The sequence below is a fragment of the Erpetoichthys calabaricus genome, chromosome 11 (assembly GCF_900747795.2).
Source record: "Erpetoichthys calabaricus chromosome 11, fErpCal1.3, whole genome shotgun sequence".
Lineage (NCBI taxonomy): Eukaryota > Metazoa > Chordata > Cladistia > Polypteriformes > Polypteridae > Erpetoichthys > Erpetoichthys calabaricus.
The window spans coordinates 75,163,902-75,184,334 of NC_041404.2; the positions used below are offsets into that span (position 1 = coordinate 75,163,902).

The following is a 20,433-nucleotide window of genomic DNA, read 5'->3' on the forward strand; positions in this document are numbered from 1 at the left end:
ATTACTTAACAAAGGCTTATGCCTTACTACTTTGCAAATTAGGAATTTGGAACTCAAATTTGCTTTTGGGTATTTTGTAAATAGTCAATTTGTGCAGCAACAGAGATGTCCCTGACTCTTACAACTAAATTGATTCTTGAACAATGACAGTGCAAAAGCCTTTGATTTGAACTCTTAATTTTCTACAGACCTACTTTAAGGAATATTTTACTCAAAAAATGGTATTTTTGTATATGTTACTTACTCATAATCCATATGTCAGTTATCTAGTTGTATACTCAGAATGTGCAAAAGTAGTAAATTATACAGTATATTACAAAAATATTATAAGTAGGAAATTCAGTGTGCATTATAAACAGAAAAGGCATTTCCATAATACCGTAATTTTGACTGATTTCAGGACTCTTGACCAGTGAATGAGGGGGATTTTCAAGCCAGAAGCACAATATTATGGGAATGCCTTTTCTGTTTATGATGCACACTGAATTTTCCAGAAATAACCACTTATGATATTTTAGCAAAAAAAGCATGTGTTTTGCTCCTTTTGAACATTCAACTGGATAATTAACATGTGGGTTATGCTACTTGAGTAACACGAAAACATTTTTCTTTTTTTCCCCAAACATTTGCTTTTACACAGCACTGGTCACTATTGGTTTCTGTTATATCCTACTTTTTTTCTCTCTCGTTTTTCAGCCATCACTATAAACAATACAATACAATACAACACAATACAATTTATTTTTGTATAGCCCAAAATCACACAAGAAGTGCCGCAATGGGCTTTAACAGGCCCTGCCCCTTGACAGCCCCCCAGCCTTGACTCTCTAAGAAGACAAGGGAAAAACTCCCAAAAAAAACCTAGTAGGGAAAAATGGAAGAAACCTTGGGAAAGGCAGTTCAAAGAGAGACCCCTTTCCAGGTAGGTTGGGCGTGCAGTGGGTGTCAAAAGAAGGGGGTCAATACAATACAATACAATACACAGAACAGAACAAATCCTCAATACAGTATAAAAATAAAAATTTTAGAAGTATGGAGCAGAATTTAACGGTAGATGATATCACATAAGAAGATTTGGATATATATAGAGTCCTGGAGACCTCATCCATCAAGCTGCCTCCCCCATTTGGCCATTCCATGGCTGAAACAGCCAGCTGGGCTATAAACTATGTGGGGTAAGTAATATATAAAACAGTTGAGTAGAGTATTCCTTTAAATAAATGAAGTTTGTTTCTGAAACCCATTTCACACCATAAAAATACCAAAAGTGTAATATTGATTGGGTAGTTGTCATCCTGTGTAACTAGGATAACAGGTTTCTTATGAAATGTGCATATCATCTAAACGGTGAGGCAGTAGCATTCTACTTGTGCCAGTAATACCCAACAGTCTGTTGAGGGTACAGGATGCTGGGAGGTTCTGCTAATCCTTTGGGCCTGAAAAAGGAATGCACATTGGTCGCCAAGACATATCACTGCACACCACATTGAATAAACATAACCACCAATTGGTAGTAGAAAGACAAGGTGTCTTCTGTGCTTCAGAAGTTATGTTTACTGCAACACTAACAGAGTACTCAGGTCCTAGAAAACAGATCTGCGTCAGCCTAAGTGGGGCGCAGGAATGTTAGGACTATGTTTTCCTTTTAAGAGAGAGTTCCATAATCTATATATTAGTCCTGATCTATTTATGGCTGAGCATAGCTCAGTGCTGCAGTGGTGGCAGTAGATACAAGAGATCACTGTGACTTGGCGGTCCTAAAGACCCATCTCTGACACTGGAACTAATTTTAGGATGGAGTTTCTGTGTGAGGTTTAAAGGCTGCCCTGTAGCAACGACCCAGTGATTCTTGGGTTGGGTGGTGAGCTGGGTAAGTGCTCACAGCACTGAGCAAGAGAGCCATAAACTAGATGGCATGAAAGAGAGGGTGATTTGAGATGAAGGCATTACAGAGGTGGCAAAAAAAGGTGATTTGGTTTAAACAAGTATCAAAGAGGCAAAAGGGTTTCACGTTGTTAACTTTGACACTTTCTATTCTATCTTTATGTATGCTGAATTTGTGTGATTCTGAACAACAGACACTGTATTTCAGTATGTCTTAGTTCTCTATTGGTATTATGTTTGGAAAGAAATGCCAAATGGTGCTGTTTTTTATACTGCTGTTTTAAGATTGTTTTTCATATTAAAATCCATCCATCCATCCATCCCCATCCTCTTCCGCTTATTCGAGGTCGGGTCGCAGGGGCAGCAGCTTGAGCAGAGATGCCCAGACTTCTCTCTCCCCAGCCACTTCTTCTAGCTCTTCCGGGAGAATCCCAAGGCGTTCCCAGGCCAGCTGGGAGACATAGTCCCTCCAGTGTGTCCTGGGTCTTCCCCGGGGCCTCCTCCCGGTTAGACGTGCCCGGAACACCTTACCAGGGAGGTGTCCAGGAGGCATCCTGAACAGATGCCCGAGCCACCTCATCTGACTCCTCTCGATGCGGAGGAGCAGCGGCTCTACTCTGAGCCCCTCCCGGATGACTGAGCTTCTCACCCGATCTTTAAGGGAGAGCCCAGACACCCTGCAGAGGAAACTCATTTCAGCCGTTTGTATTTGCGATCTCGTTCTTTCGGTCACTACCCATAGCTCATGACCATACTTGAGGGTAGGAACATAGATCGACTGGTAAATTGAGAGCTTTGCCTTGCGGCTCAGCTCCTTTTTCACCATGACAGACCGATGCAGAGCCTGCATTACTGCGGATGCCGCACCAATCCGCCTGTCGATCTCACGCTCCATTCTTCCCTCACTCGTGAACAAGATCCCGAGATACTTGAACTCCTCCACTTGGGGCAGGATCTCGCTACCAACCCTGAGAGGGCACTCCACCCTTTTCCGGCTGAGGACCATGGTCTCAGATTTGGAGGTGCTGATTCCCATCCCAGCCGCTTCACACTCGGCTGCGAACCGATCCAGAGAGAGCTGAAGATCACGGCCTGATAAAGCAAACAGGACAACATTATCTGCAAAAAGCAGTGACCCATATTATTATATATTAAAATGAGAGTTAACATTCCTAAAACTCGAGAAAGGGTTAATCAAGGTAACTGGATCTAAACCATGATTTAATATAGCATCTTAAAGTAAAACCTTTCCAAGACTAAACCATCTTCAATTTCTGGAGTGGGTACGGCAACACTATTTATTGATGATTAAAATATATTTTTCTCTGTTAACATGTGACTCTTCTTTAAACAGAATCCCCACAATTGTACTTAAGCTGAGAGAGAGCTTCTGTTGTGTTTCATGTCTTCATGTTTCCAGCTTCTCCAAAAAATTGAAATTAAGCAATCCCCTTCTGCAAACAGCCAAAGATGGATTTACATTCATGCATGTATTTAACAAAATATATAAATAATTTGATTAAAAACCGTAACAGTAATTCCGTGCGTCTATATGTGTGTTACATTAGAGCAGCGTTTCTCAACCTTTAAGTATTTGCGACCCGAGTTTTCATAACAGTTTTAATCACGCCCCCCTAACGTTTTTTTTGAAAGGAGCCCACTAATACCAATTTGTTCTTTTTTAATTAATGATATATCATAGATGCATATTTTATTATACCTATTTAACTTTTATCGACATTTATCTAACGCTATATTTATTTTTCTAGTATCAGAATGTAGTTTAAGTTAATTTGTTTTGGTTTCAATAGATGATATTTTTCATATTTTCGATTCTTGTTATTCTTTTTTTCACATCTTCGCGCCCCCCCTTTTTGTTACTTTGCGCCCCCCTGGGGGGCCCGTCCCACAGTTTGAGAACCACTGCATTAGAGTATCATTTTCTTAAGAAACGAGCAACTTCTCACTGGGAAAGACAACAAATTTTAATATTATTTTTACATAATTTAATAAAAAGAATGTGTTCTCCACGCTTTGAGACTTCACTGGTTTACAGAGCACAGTACTCTAAGTCCCTTTCTTCCTCAAACTCTGTAAATATTAATTTGAAAGGCACTTCATGGACACTGTTTGAATTGGAAGAGTCTTCAGAATAACTTCTAGATTTCAGAGGGCTTTTAAAGGTAACACAGCACAAATGTCAAAAATATAAAGTAGTGGTCCTCAAAGTGTGATTCACAAGTATGAGTTAAGTGGTCCTACACTGCATCAAAGAAAAGTAACATTTAAAAATCAATGAGAACCTTCAGTCTGTCATTTACTTTACTTAAACAACTTTAACAACAACCTCCTCTAACCTAGCGTGTCAAAGCACTTATTCACATCATACCTTCAAAGGCATTTTGGTTTCTCCTTGTTTTATTTTCACATGCGTCAGGTATTGGTTGAGGTTTAGGTTTAGGTTTATTTGTCATATATAGGTTAACACAGGGTCAACATACAATGAAATGTGTATGACGAGAAAAACAAGTCACTCAGCCTTGATCTAATAAAGCTAAAAAAATAATAAAAAAAAATTACAAGTTAAAAATAGACAAGCCATATAAAATAAAATATGTATGTTTTAAAAGAAGTTATAGAGCAATATGAGTTGAATGAGCAGCAAGTACAAATGACAGTTATTGCACAGATAATGTTTTATAAGTGTAGATGCATATTCTATAAAGTGCAGATGCATGTTCCAGTCAGTATTCCAAGTGTGTGCAGGTACAGTTTGTGTGTGAGTGTTGCAATGTAGATGTAATGCAATGTAGGCATAATGTAAGTGTATGTAAGTGTTCAGGTGTTGCTGTTGAGGAGTCGAATGGCCTGGTGGTAAAAACTGTTCTTAAGTCTTGTAGTCCGAGCAGCCAGACTCCTGTATCGTCTGCCAGATAGTAACAAGGAGAACAGCTGGCGTGCTGGATGGCTGTGGTTCTTTATGATGCTGCTTGTCTTACGCAAGCACCTATGGAGGTAAATGTCTTCAATGGCAGGAAGACTCTTGCCCGTGATGTGCTCTGCTGCCTTCACCACTCTCTGTAGTGATTTCCGGCTGCTGGCAGAGCAGCTCCCATACCAGAAGGTAATGCAGCCCGTCAGCAGACTTTCGACCACACTCTTGTAAAAGTTTGAGATGATGTTGGTATTCATGCCAAACTTCCTCAGCCTCCTCAGGAAGTAGAGCCGCTGGCGAGCTTTCTTAACCACAGTGTCTATGTGAAGGGTCCATGAGGGTTCCTCGGTGATGTTTACTCCGAGGAACTTGAAGCTGTTAACCCTTTCAACTTCTACACCGCTGATGTAGATGGCCTGGTGTTCTCTGCCTTGCTGTTTCTGATAGTCCACGATCATCTCCTTGGTTTTGCTGACGTTAAGAGATAAGTTGTTATCCAGGCACCAATTACTCAGTGCCAGCACCTCCTCTCTGTAGGCCGTCTCATCGTTGTCAGTGATAAGGCCTATGATGGTTGTGTCGTCTGCAAACTTGATGATGGTGTTTGTGCCGTGTTTTGCAACACAGTCATGGGTGAACAAGGAATACAAGAGGGGGCTAGGCACACAGCCCTGCGGCGCTCCTGTGTTTAAAATGAGCGATGAGAACGTGTGTTTGCCGACTCTCACCACCTGGGGCCTGTTTGTGAGAAAAGAGAAAATCCATCTGCAGATGGTCGTCAAGCTTCAAGATGAGTTTTGAGGGGATGATGGTATTGAATGCCGAGCTGTAATCTATGAACAGCATTCTTACATATGTATTTCCTCTTTCCAGGTGGGTGAGGGGCAGTGTTTATTGTTAGCGGAATGGCATCCTCTGTAGATCTGTTTGCTCTGTAAGCAAATTTGAGAGGATCCAGCGTGTTGGGGAGGGAGGAGCAGATGTAACCTTTGACCAGTTGCTCGAAGCACTTCATAATGACCGATGTCAGTGCAACCGGGCGATAGTCACTCAGATAGTCATTCAGACTATTCAGATAGTCATTGATGCTGCACCCCACTTACACTGTCATTAAGCTAATTCAGTGGTTCAAATTCAATGTTTAAAACGTAAGTTAGGTATTTTTCAAGTCAAATATATTTCTTCACAAGCATGGTATATATTAGTTTGCCACATAAAATTGTGTGAAGCATATTTTATAGATTAAAAAAAAAATAACTAGCTTGCTCTTGTGTTTGATAATGGAGCTGATGGGTACTAGGGTCCAATTGAGAAGAAAAGCCTCAAATTTTACTGAACTAACATGTCCACTTTGAAGTAGCAAAGGTTTTGATTTGGGAAAATGTGCATTCCACGTTTCTAAAGGATGCTTGTGACAATAAAACTTAACTGAAAATAATACATTTTATCACAGATTCTTGGTACTATTTTCTCAAGAAAATTATATGTTTCATGTTTGCTTTTCTGCTTGCAATGGCCATTTTGGGTGAAGGTGTGTGTGTGTTGGCGCCTTGTCCTGGGATTGTCCCTATCTTGCATCAGATGATTACTGGGGTAGGCTCCAGCTGCTCCACAATCCTTCCCTGGATAACCAGGTTAGAAAGAGGGTTTGGTGCCTGGATGGTCACATGCAACGTCTGTTCAGTTCTTATCACTTGATTGCATGCTGCATGTATGCCAACATTCACTCTGATCAAAGCACACATACAGCATGCAATATCAATACAGCAGCAGGAAAGATCTTAATGAAATGAGCTTCCATACACTGAAACAATATAAGCCAACAGTGAGTGTGACTTTTTTCAGTTATTACTGTCTAGATGTCTACAGAACTGAAGCCACATCCTCACTACTGTACTATGTTTCATTTTAAAAAGCACTTTTAAATGAAAACAATCTCTGTCCACAATAGCCTACTCACATTGCTTATGAAAGTATCTCGATCCACACTAAAACAACCAAAAATATGTATGATCTAGACATTCGCCTACTCTGAACATGCATGCATTGGTGAAAAAATACTTTACGGGACCTTAAAACTGCCAGCCAGCTGGAAAGTGTAGTGACCAGGAAATTGTTTGTGTGAGTATGCATCATTCAAACTGCACAATATAGGCAAGCAATGTAGACCTATATAAGATAAGAGTGGGGTAGTTTTTTTTTTTAATTTATAAAATATGCTTTGCTTTATAATACAGATTCATGTGGCAAACTTACATGATGACTGTGAAGAAATAACTTGACCAAAGTTATCCCTTTGGCCTTAATTCACACTGCTACAATGGTATTTGGTCTGTCAGTCCACACACCACTCATTGTACATAGTTTAATTTATCATGCTTCAAACAATGGAAACTGCTTCCATTTCTACAGTTCTGGCTAATGCTTGTAGTAAAAATGACTACAAACAATGCCACCTGCTGTCCACCAAGAGTACCATAGAGCAGGGGTCCCCAACCACCGGTCCGCGACGCACTACCGGGCCGCAGCCGTCTGACAGCCGGGCCGCGAGAGAACTGCCGGCAACGGAGACTCACTCAGACTTTTCAGAACGCTTGGCGGGCGGGGCTTTGCAGCGGCGCAGAGAGAGGAGAGAGTATTACAACAAAGTATTGTTACGGTCCCGATAGTTTCCCAATATGACACGAGTCTATAGAAATCGCGTTACTACGAAGTACATTCAGCAGATGCTTTCATTACAACGAAGTGACCTTGAAATGCCTGAATGAATCATCCACAGAGCAGTTAGATCTGTGGTCACAGCTCAGTTGTGCACGTTTGCACAACGTTCCCCAAACAGAAACATTGTAAAAAAAAATTCTTTCTTTGAACTTTCCTCGTACTGTTTTTTTTTTTGCTGTTTTTGTTTTCTGTGGTTTTCAGTGATACCTTTTGCTTATTGCTTGTCAACATTTGAAAAACATCCATTGGAATTTAACTCATTGTCACCCTCCTATAGAAACGGCAGACACGAAAAAAACAATAACAGTGTTAACGTTTGTGATGTGCAATCTGTTGGAACTAGGGGGCTCCGCCCCCTGCTCGCTTCGCTCGCCAACCCCTGGTGTTGGGAATGACAAAGAGCGTGATGTATGAATGAGATATAGAATAGTGTGACGGTGTAGATGATGGAAATAGAAAGCAAACAATAAAGTGTGTGGCACAGTGTAAAGGTTTATTGGAAAATTTCTTTGTACATGCCATTTAAGTGTAAAAGGTAATTCCAGCTCAGGTCAATGAAGCTGGTTATTGTTGTGATCAGAGTCAAGTTTGTCAGAGCTTAGAAAGAGTTGTGTCTCTCCAGGAAGTAATGGAATGACTTGGGTATTTATGTTTTCCACATTAATATTTTTTGGACATAATATAGTGCGTTGTGTTAAAAGGGGCATTTGGTCTAATGAGATTGCTGTTCCAAATCTCTCTGTAACTAAGTCGTCGCAGATAAAGGCTTGAGGAATTGTAATAATATGTGGCTGAAGTCCATCTGTATTGGTGAGTGTACCATCTCTCAGTTGTAATAAGCAATTGTTATGATCTGGTTCTGGACATCGTATCTTTTTTACTAACTGTATCTTTTGAAAGCAATGCCAATTGTCTGCGTATTTTAAGGTGCACTGAACAATAGCTGAGTGCATGGCATGTGGAAGAATAGCTAATCACTGTTTAAAATCTCCTCCTAATAAAAGTACCTTTCCTCCAAATCGAATATTATTATTCATAAACGTTTGTAGAAGTTTATGAATGGTGTTGAGTAAGTGACTTCATGCCATTGTACATTCATCAATAAACAACATTTTTTGAAGACGGATGTCACGTGCAGTGCCACCGTTAATGTTCATAGTGGATACCGATTTGTAGGATCTAATGCAGTTGATAAAGATTTCACTTTCAGGTACATCGTCAGTTAGAATCTTCTGTAGATATTCAGTATATGAATGTAAAGAAGGCAGTCTAATTTGACCCTTTTGACAACTAAATGTATTACTTGTATTGCCAGTTGTTTCTTCAGGGAAGTGAACTGAATGACAATGATTGCAAATGACATTCATTAATCCGAATGAATTTTCCCGGTGTATGTTTTGCTTGTGCCGTTTGAGAGGCGCGTTGTTGCATGTGTAGTATTTGGGACGTGTTGTTTTGGAGCTGTAATCGATGTGCCTGTGCTGTGTGAGAAGCCCGTTGTAGCCTTCCTTGCCGTTAACGTATGTCTGAGACGGGAGGTGTTTCGTTTTGAATCCGTGCCTGTTGCGATGCAGCACTTTGATTGATAGTTTGCGTCATGTGGATATAGGATGTAGATTTGTGCATATTTGCGTTGTTGATTTGTTTCAGGGTGCACTGTTCCAATGCGATGCAGTATTTGTGCACATATGCGAAAGCAGTATGGGCCATTGCCTTTTGGTGGCCTGATATTTACTAAAAGCAAATGAACTATTGTAGGATCTAACGCAGTTCATAAAGTTTTTACTTTTAGGTACATCGTTAGTTAGAAGCTTTAGTTGAGCTTTGCGTTTTTGGAGTCGAGACATTTTTTCTTTTAGAAATATGGATAAGTAATAAGGAGTATTGCACTCACTGTTAATATGGAGCCTTTTCTGCGGTTGAACGGTTTATAGTGCCTTATTGTAATGAGATCCACCTATGCTGCATAGCCGTCTATTTTGTTGTTTCTTTCGTGTTCGTGTGTTTGTTCCTGTTATCCTTTCCTTTTTGTTTTGTACCCGTGACCGTGCATTCATGACTTGTTTCTTTCTCAGCATGCGAAATATGGATAAGTAATAAGGAGGATCGCAGTCACTGTTAATATGTTTCCTTTTCTGCAGTTGAACGGTTAATAGTGCTTTATTGTAAGGAGATCCACCAATGCTGACACCTATGCTGTCTAGTGTGAAGGTGTTGATGTTCACTTTAGAATATGTGGCTTTGGGTGTGACTTCTTATGGACGTGTGTGTGTGTGTGTGTGGGGGGGGGGGGGGTTGAGGATTGTTGTTGCGCGAGCGTCTTCTTTCTTTTTGTGTTCCTGTGTCTTGTTGAATCCCCCTCTTTGTGTGTGTCCCGTCCCTCGCTTGTAGGGTCTGTGGGGTGGTTTTGTGTTCTTTTTTTTGTGTTCCATGGGCTTGTTGAATCCCCCTCTTGGTGTGTGTCCCGTCCGGTGCCTGTAGGGGGGGGGGGGTGTCTTGCTGTTGTGCGTGAGCCTCTTTTTTTTTTTTTTTTTTCGGGTCTAGTTTCGTGTGCAATGTGTTTCGTGCTTTTCCTGCGTTTGACTTTGCGCCTCATTTCTCCTTTTTGTATGTGCTCACTCCTTTTTTCTGTGGTCTTGTCCGCCACTCGCGGCCCCTCATCCGCCTTTGTCGCCCTCTTTTGTCCGCCTTTCTCCGACTCTCGCAGACTCTTTTTGCGCCTGCGCCTCTCGCGGCCCCTCATCCGCCTCTCTCGCCCTCTTTTGTCCGCCTTTCTCGGCTCCTCAGCCGACTCTCGCGGACTCTTTTTGCGCCTGCGCAGTACGTCTTTGTGCAGCTACGGCCCATGGCCGGATGTGCCTGCGTCCATCATCCGGTTTAGCATTCTCGGTTAGTAATATGGAACTTTAATAATAATAGAAATGTTATGTAAATTGTGTATAAAACCGCCCCCCCCCCCCAGCAAACCTCCCCCCCCCCGACTGGTCCGTGGAAAAATTTGCATCTAATAAAGTGGTCCTTGCTGTCAAAAAGGTTGGGGACCACTGCCATAGAGTACCAAGAGTCTCCATACCTCAGGCCAATCTTTCATCCTCCTGACTCCCTGTTCATTCCCTATTTGTTTTCCCTCAGCCTCTACTATTCTAACATATTAAACAGTTAAAAAAAAAAGTTTATATATATATTTTGTCACACACATGCGCTTGGGAAGTAGTCTAAGGGCTTAATTGAGGATGAGATGCGGAGTCAGGGTTAATGAAGTGCATTAATGTCTCTTCTCCCTCTTCTACAGATCGGCAGAAGGGAAGCCCAGCTAAATCAGCTACCACATTCCCTTCTGCCAACTCCCTCCTCTATATATTTATACATATACACACATACAAATAAATATATGAGGGGGGACCCAAAAATAACCGGAAATATTTTTAAAACGTGTTTAATTTAATTTTCTGTACAAACTACAATTAGTCTCCTTCAAAGTACTCTCCAATGGCGGAAATACAATTATCTAACCGTTTGTTCCATTGTTCGAAACATTTTTTAAATTCGTCTGAAGTAATGCCCATTAATGCTCTGGTCGTTTCTTGTTTTACCTCTTCAACGTCAGCAAAACGCCTTCCTTTTAAGTCTTTTTTCATCCGAGGGAACAAAACAGAACAAAAAGAAATCACACAGAGCTAAATCCGGTGAGTAGGGTGGGTGGTTCAGGGTTGTCATTCCGTTTCTTGCCAAAAATTGGCGAATGCTGAGAGCAGTGTGAGATGGAGCGTTGTCATGCTGAAAGAACCAATCGCCCGACTCCCACAAATCAGGGCGTTTCCTTCTCACACTGTTGCGCAACCTTCTTAACACTTCTAGGTAGAATGCTTGGTTTACAGTCTGACCTGCTGGAACAAATTCATAATGCACGAGACCTTTGACATCAAAAAAAGAAATCAACATTGTTTTCACTTTTGATTTCACCTGCCGAGCTTTTTTTGCTCGAGGAGAATTTGCGGTTTTCCAATGACTGGACTACTGTTTCGACTCAGGATCGTAACTGTAGCACCATGATTCATCTCCTGTAATAATTTTGGAAAAAAAATCTGGGTCATTATCAAACTGATCCTTCATTTCACGACAAGTTTCCAGGCGACACTCTTTTTTGATCTGCTGTCAGCAATCGGCCCAACCTAACAACAACAAAATTCCGGTTATTTTTGGGTCTCCCCTCGTATATTATATATATATACATATACACTGTGAAGATTCAGCCCAGACACAAACAGGCACTGAGACAAACGTCCCAGCCCACTGGTGGTGGCCACGGACCCCAACAGGGTTCAACTTACAAGCTCCAAATCTGTGGCTCCGAAACAATCTGGGGGCTGCCCTCTTGCACCCCAAGGCAGATATTGCACCTCTCCTGGTCCTTCCCTTCTTTAGGCATCCCAGTGGGGCAAGGTCCCCAGTTGTCTACCACAATACCGTGTTTCCCCAAAAGTAAGACCTACTCCGAAAGTAAGACCTAGCAGTAATTTCTGATGTAACGCTAATATAAGCCCTCCCCCAAAAATAAGACCTACCGCTAATCCGCCGTTTTTGCTTCTGTCCTGAGAGCTGCCGTATTTAGCCTAGAAGCTGCCCTGTTTACAAGGTAAGGCGCTTTTACAAGTAGTAAAAGAGTAAACGTTGTCTTTTGTCCAGCATAACATTGGATAAATATTTTTACCCCCCAGATAAGATGAGTGCAAAAAGAAAGAGCTACTCCATTGAGTACAAAAAAGGGAGTTAACATCGAAGGGGGTGCCCAAGGATTTCTGTGATACTGGTAGCGCTGTGCTGGCCGGAGCTTTTGTGGCGCACGTTTTTCCTGCTGCGGTGGGCGAGTGTGGAACAGCTTTCAACCTCGTTTTTTGTGGTCGGCATGCGGCTGTGGGCTTTTGTTTCCTGCTGGGGAGGGGTGCTGCATTTCACCTTTTTTTAGGCGAGAAAAATCTTTTCTCGTTTGGGAAGGGGTGAGGTGCAGCGTTTTTCCCTGGTGGGAGGCGGGGGTTCACAGCCACGCGCTGGCCGCAGGGATCGAGAACGGCAGGAGACGGGGTTGAAACTTGGGGCACTACCTCGGAGTAAGTTGTTCTGTGCTTGCCTGCTGTGGCGGGGGAGGTGTGTGCTCCGGGGGCTCCGTCCAGCGTGGCGCTATTGTGGATTCTTTTGGGTACCCCCTTGTACAGTAGTTTGTAAAACATGAATACCGTACATATTAATATGATTGTTGAACAGGCATTAACGTACCAGTAGTTTATACCATATAATTGTTGAACAGGAATAAATGTACTTTACTTTTTTGAACTTCAATAAAAATAAGACCTACCTGAAAATAAGCCCTAGTGCATTTTTTGGGCGTAAAATTAATATAAGACACTGTCTTATTTTCGGGGAAACACGGTACATACATACATACATACATATGTATATCATATATGCACACACACATTGTATTTTATATATATATACACACACACAGAATACAGCAATTAGCAAATGAAATGAGAGAGAGCATTATTACTCTTAGAAGTGTAGGCCTTTCATTTAAAGAAACTGCAGAAAAATCAAAGTGTCCCCGAGTATGGCATCCTACACAATCCAAAGGCAATTAGAAACGGGAAGAAACTCTGATAGAAAGAGATCTGGAAGCCCCAAAGTCACCAGCTTTTGTGACAGGCACCTCACAGAACAACAGTTTACTGCTTTCCTTTTCACCATTTTAGGTCATTCTTTGTATTTCAACTGATTACATTTGAAGAAAAAACTGGAAAAACTGAGGTGTTCTAAAACTTTGTACCAGCAGAGTATATAATTTGCATATTTTGTAATTTTTGTGTCTGTCTACTTGACTTTAGGCTGTGTATCCATGTAGCTAAAAATGTAGTTAATTTGTAATGCAGAATCTACACTAACAATTAAATGTTGACAATCCATGGTCTGTCACAACTTTAACTTTGTCAAAATGGGCCTCAGTCCAAAATACTTTGGGAAATATTGATATAAAAAAATTTTGGCACTTACACTCCAAGGCCAGTGGACAACGGTGAACTGTTTGTCAAACTCCATCATGTATACAACAAAGAAGATTGAAGTAAATACAGCTTCACAGATGGACACTGCTGTATACCCACCATAGGCAGAGGCAGCATAGCAAATGAAGACAATCACACAAAGTACCTGTGAAGAAGGGAAAACACAATTAGTCTTGGGAATGTTATAAATGGCAATAACAGCATGAAGAGCAAACATATACTATCTGAAGCCTAAGTGCAGCAGGCACCTTGACTGGCATTACAACGTGTTTTCTGAAGTAACAAGCTGCATGTCATAACCTGTGGAATTTTTGGCATGGTGTACTGTACTTAAAGGATGTGATTCACACCAGTGAAAGGAAGCCATGTGCTGGAGCATTTCAGACCGCCCTTAACATTTTTTAAACACTCGCTTCTTTCTCCTGTTCCATGCTGCACCTCATTAACTCCGGACTGTCTGGCATTTCATGCCAATTTCCACCCCTACTCCAGCCCACTCCACCCAGGAAACTAAATACAGAAAGGGGCCTAGTAAAACTACCATATTTCAAAGAGTAGGTTAGAGCTGACTGGAAATTTCCAAATGTATTTTTAAAAATAGCTTTAGTCAGTTTCTTCTGTCATGTATGAAAGTTGAAACCTTCCAATTATAAGTCAGACTGAGCCTAGAAAAAATTAAAGGTTCTTGAACCATTCTGTTTTAGAGCTACATTATTTTCTGTCCACAATTCAGTGACAAGACAGAAACTAAACAAGAGTCATGGGAAAGAAAAATAAAGCAGAATACTAAAAATTAAAGAAAAAAAATAAGTGTAAAAAATCCAAGCTGAATGCAAAATAACTAATTATAAATACATCAAATTGAAAATGGGGCTAAACGGCAGCACAAAGGACAATATGCATTGTAATGGACTGGCACTCTGTTCAGGGTTGCCTCCTGACTTGTGCACCATGCTGCCGGAATGGGTTTTCTCCCTCCTGCAACCCTATATTTGGACCAAGTGGGCTTACACAAACAATGGTTGAGTAAGAATAGACCAGAAAAAGATTACAGAGACAGACAAGAATCCTGGCTGCTGGGATGTAATAAGACACAATAAGAAGAGACACGTTCATAAAAACATATTTTTTTTGTATGCGGTGTCTGTTCGTATCTTGTTAAATGTTTCAGTAGAGTCTGTTACCTTTTTATTATTACACATTATCTTTATCATGTAAATACTGCCAAGTGGCAGCACATCTCAACTAAATAGGCATCTTGCAGCGCTAAAATGTTGATTGGCCACTTGCTAGTTACATGCTCTTTGCATTCAAACTAATGAATATTATCCTGAACAGTTATGCAAACAAAACTGAAGGGCACATTTCCTAGTTTACGCACTGGATTTGCAGAAACAGCAGGACTAGTGATGCCACGCGTCTGCCTGCTTTTCAGTTTTGCACTTTGCAATTTTACCATGACTCCTTGGCCACCACATTGCAATATTCCATCACACTCATTTTGACAAATTTTCTAATCTCATTTGTTCCTCTCAGTTAGCCCTTTCAGTACAGATAATGTAGGAGGTGCAGGGTGGTATCAGGAGGCCTTGTTATTTAACTAACATACAGGCTATCTTAAGAACATGGAATCTTTGCGAGAGTAACAGTGCTAGTAACTAGTTTAGATTAATTCTATTTTGAGTGTATACAGTATCTCCCCCCACACATTGTTTTTCACATTAAGTTTGAAGTTTATTAAGTCATATGTTCTTCTTCATATAATTGCCATAAGAACACGTATTACATTCCTGTCTTGTTCCCATTACACCTAAGGCTTCCTGTGCCTCAGACTTCAGTAAACAGCAGCTATGAACACTGAAGGAATGCATACGTGGAGTAGACTCATTGGCTAGTTTTTTTGTAATGCTTAGCTGGCGTTTAAGGATACAGAGTTGGATTTTTTATTTAAACATACTGTCATTCACATTTTAAAAAGTAAATAATAATATTATATATCGTAAGATTCTCACAAGGCATATTGTTGATATGCAGGTTTAACTATTTCACACCACAACTGGTCAATTTAAAGTAGCATTACAAATGCTATCACACCATATGAAAAAGTCCAGGGCCAATTATCTAGATATCAATTAAACTGTGACAGGCTGAGACGTGCCTTTACAGTACTGTTTTTATTTTAAGGAATGAAAGAATGGTACACAAAAAAGGTCAGTTTCACTGTCAGGTTTGTCTGGAGAGGCTGAACAGTGAAACACATGATCTTTCCCCTGACAGTCCAGTGTAGTTTCTGTTAAAACGGCCACCAGTTCTACTAACTTACTCTGACAGTTCCCATTGTCACACAGGGCAATAGCCACTATAAAACTTTAACTTCATAAAACATTACGATTTGAAACAAAGTTACAGACTGTCAAAAATTTGTGGGATTCCAACTTCTCATGAGAAATAACGCTCTATCATATTTGGATTGCACTTGTTGCTGTGCCTAACATGGAGTCACAGCGCATTACACTTAAGAACTTCTTTTGCTGCATCTCTTTGTCTTGAGGACGCCAGATTACATAACTGAGAATCGCAGAGGATAACACATTACACGACTACCGCATGACATCTGAACACAGCTTCAGGATTCAAATCTACTAAGAGTTCACCGCATTTTGACCAATTAACTCACTGCCTGATAGTGCCAAGGCAAATGTTTTCCAGGTATGGAAAGTTCAGCCACAGTCTTGGCCCATCTTTTTATTTATTTATTTTTTCTGTCATGGTTCAGAAACATAAGATATCAGACAGACAAGCCTCTCATCTGTCTGTGCAACCCAAAACACTCACTTTCAATCTTTGCTTGCAACCACATTGTATGCAATGTATTTCCAGCTGGGAGTTCAATGGTTGTCAGATCTCACACAACCCAGAGGCCGTCCCCTTATGACAAAATAAAACAAGTTTTAATTTGCTGCAGCTCACTGCTGAGTGCTATGGCCGAGTCACTAGGGACGCAATACTACAATGAGTGGTGATCAAGGGTGCATGCCATGCCTCTCCACGGCTCTCCGAGGTTAATGTACATATAGGCTACCATTGAGATTCATTGGAAAAGGTGTGTAGTGCAACTTCAGCTTTGGTGGAAAATGCATGTGTTGACTTCACTCTTTAAGGTCTCAGGTGGGCCACCTGCCAGAGATTCTTCCTATGAGAGAGTGCCTTTACTGTGAAGCACTTCTTATAAGCTCTGCTGTGTTTCTGTGTGACAAATGCTTCTAAAATTTACCTGCCTTTTATGAGCTTCTCTTCAGAATGAAAGAAATTGTGAGAGTTTAAGAACTCAAAGCAGTCCAGTTTAAAGCCTTTTGAGCATCACAGAACAAAATTATAATGTCTTAAAAAGTAAAAATAATTCATCAGAGAGACTCATTTTCCCCCAATGGAATGTGAAGTTCAGGATGTTTACAGGAGTGGGTGACAGACAGAACCAAAAATTTATATCACAGTGTAATTAAAAATTCTGATGTACAAATAACAAAAGTACTACTGAGTAATTATGTGCACTGACTTGCCTCTTATCCATTAAAATACTCCCCCCACATATTTGATAGCAGGAGTTCACATCTTGATAAAAGTACAGTGTTTTTCTCATTCAATCACTCACTAATGCTAATGTTAATGCTGCTGCTGCTACAAAACAAATACGGCAGAAGATGCGGCTTCTTTCTGGACTATCTTTTTGATTGGATCAATGCACCAATCCGGTTGAACTGCAAAACACTCTGATTAGTACTCTTAAAGGGTAGGCTCATTTATTACACTTGTATAAGTCCATACAAATATTACATTTAAGACACAAATACACCAACATAAGGTCACATTTTTCTTTGAAAGCATGGTTTGTATATTATGTTTAAACATTTCTGCAAGTTTTCCACTAATTTTTAGCATGCTAATAAAATGTTTATGAAATCCATTCCAGAAGAATTTCATCTGGTAAACTGAGAACAACTGGTATATTGTACACTCCCAGCTTATAGTATCCAGATCATTTTGGGTTTAAGGAGGAACTGAATGTACATGCTGTGGGGACAAACAGGACATGACATCCTCGTCTATTAGCAGCAATGCTAATAAAGAAAAGTCAACAAAATTATGAAAACATTGTAGAACTTCGAATGTTTTGTGTTCTTTTTCAAAATGCGTGTACCCAGCAATCGGGATTCTGAAAATGAAAAGAAACTTCCACATTCTTGCACCTTTTATATAGGAATGTAAGTGGAAGGGTTGGAACTCCTGAATGACTCCAAAAGTGAAGTCACTATTCCTCCAAGGGCCCTCCTCCATTCTTGAGTTAGAAGTGGAAGAGAAGCTAGTACATGGTACTTATAGTACGGTTTGATGTTGGGATTCTAAAAAGGACCTGTGCGAGGGAGTGGGTATGTGTGAGAGTAAGCACTGCAATACACTTGCATTCTGTCCAGGGATGGCTGCTACCTCCTTGACTCTGAACTGGATTAGCCAAGTTTAAGAATGTTAGCTTATTATTCATGTTTGTTTTGGCATATCCTCTTTAATAAAATCCCTGTGTGCGTCCAGGTGTCCGTGTGTGTGTGTCTTCTGGTGAAGTGCGCATGCGCGGGGCACGGTGCGATGCGCGATATTACTGTCAGAGAAAGTCACAGGCGTTTTACGGAAATACAAACCAGTATTACTGCGAGAGGAAATTAAAGGTACTCCATACAGTGACTCATATTACAGCCACATACAAGCCAGTATTACTGTCAGAGGAGATTAAAGGCATATTACCGACGCACACACCTGTATTACCGCCAGAGAAAATTAAAGGTATATTACGGACGATCAAGCCAGCGGACGTACAAGACAGTATTACTGTCACAGAAAATTAAAGACACACAATACACGGTGGCTGCCCATGAAGAACGGTCAGCTCAGCAAGTAAACATCAACAAAAGAAAGGCTGAAAGAAAGAAAAATACGACACCAAAAAGAATGAGGTCAAAGTCCCATGCCATTTAATATAGACTGTTCCTACTAATGTTTATACACTACTGTTCTAGCGCCCGTTATTGAAATGGTCTAAATGACTAGTGAAAAAATAAAAAGTTAACAATATGACTGGTAAATTACATCATATTCATTACTCAAATTCACTTATTCCAATGCAGGGTCTTGGGAGCACAGCCTAACATGGCAGAATCAGGCAAAAGGCTGCAGTCAACCAATGACAAGACAAGTAAATTGCTGGGTAAATTCACTTAAACTACTGATTTGCCTTAACAATCAACCAACATGGTTGATATATGGGAGGAAAACCCATTATTTCTTTTATTAAACTTCTTTTCCTGAATCACTCATTCACATTAAAGTTCTCTTTGAGCACATAAAATGCCTGTATATAGGGACAGATGATTTTAATAAGTTATACTTTTTTTCCTGTGAATGTCTTGACAACCAAGCTGTATTTTACTGAGAAATGAAAAATTTGCCGTAATTCATAAAACAAATAAAAATAAAAGGCAAATAAAAGAAAAAAAAAAGTATGGCGTCATAAGGTAAATGAGATTCCTTACCCATACAACTTCATACGCAGTATAACTTGCTGTGTTACTTTAATGTCAAGTTACTTCTAGTGTTCTATGAATGCTGTTTGCCCGTTGACCGGGTATAAGTGAATTTCAATGTGTGTGTTTTCGTGCCCTGTGATAACCTGAAAAAGTTGGCTGCTGCCTTATGCCTAATACTGCAGAGACAGGCACCACCTACCCTCCCTTTCATAAACTGGACAAGTGATCTAATAGATAGATGGACAAATGGTTTCTGCTTTTGTGCTTTACTTTACTGGCCTGACAGCATTTCCCCTCACCCTCTATATTATTAGAATAGAAAAAGAGATTGGTGTTTTCAATTAAATTCTTAAGTTAAACAAATGCCACTTTAGGAGCCACCGGTTTGGAATGTAAATTAACCACAGTTTTGCTGTCTCTTCTGTTATCTCCAGAGTCATTCCCTTTGTTCAGTTACAGTAAACTTTTGAAAATGGGGAGTAAGTTGGTTGTTATGTTGTAATTTACAGTGCTTTTTGATGTTCATAGCAAGTACTTTAATAAAAAAAAATTAGCTCCACCGGACCCCCATGACCCTGTGTTAGGATATAGCAGGTTGGAGAATGACTGACTGACTATACTTGTAAGCCCATTTAAAACTCCCTTAATGCATTTAAATTTCAATTTAGAGAAATCTAAACAGTGGATTACTGATGGTCTACTGACGTCTTGCTCACATTGGAACACAGAGGAAATCCCACCCTTATACTCTTGGTAAAGAAACACAAGCTACTTAGCCACAAGTTGTTAGCTGCACAGTGAGTCAGTTCCTCCAAAACAGTTTTATGTACAGTATGAGTTCATTCTTTTTTTTTTTTTTTTTTAGTAAGTTTAAAAGTGCTACAGAAGTCGCAGGTCAGTAATTGAGAGTACATGGAGATGGCATGGGGCCACTCCAGGGTTTTTTTTCCTGCCTAGTGCCCAAAAATGGAAGTAAATGCCTTGAAATGAAGAAAGAAGGTTTCATTAAAGGATAGATATATTCCTAATAGATTAAACTGGTCCAATCATATTCTTTTTTTTGGGGCAAGGGACTGGAAAGAGACAGAAAAATAAAACGGCCAACTGGAAAGTTTGGAATAAATGAATATGATCACTTAATTTAAGATGTGTTGTTGGCAGCAGGGCAGCAGTTTGCTTCCCAGGTCCTCCGAGTGGAGTTTGCATGTTCTCCCCGTGTTGGCGTGGGTTTCCTCCAGGTACTCCGGTTTCCTCCCAC

At 40.4% G+C, this 20,433-nt stretch overlaps 2 protein-coding genes across 2 annotated transcripts in view; one reads left to right on the top strand and one right to left on the bottom strand.

Moving 5' to 3' along the window:
* The window catches only part of prickle3 (prickle homolog 3), a 296,269-nt gene that overhangs the window by 80,869 nt on the left and 194,967 nt on the right, over positions 1–20,433 (top strand). The window lies entirely within an intron of this gene.
* The window catches only part of plp2b (proteolipid protein 2b), a 74,474-nt gene that overhangs the window by 17,915 nt on the left and 36,126 nt on the right, over positions 1–20,433 (bottom strand). The window contains exon 2 of the mRNA XM_028813368.2: positions 13,589–13,744. Coding sequence (XP_028669201.1) covers positions 13,589–13,744 — 156 coding nt within the window. The remainder of the gene's footprint in view (positions 1–13,588; positions 13,745–20,433) is intronic.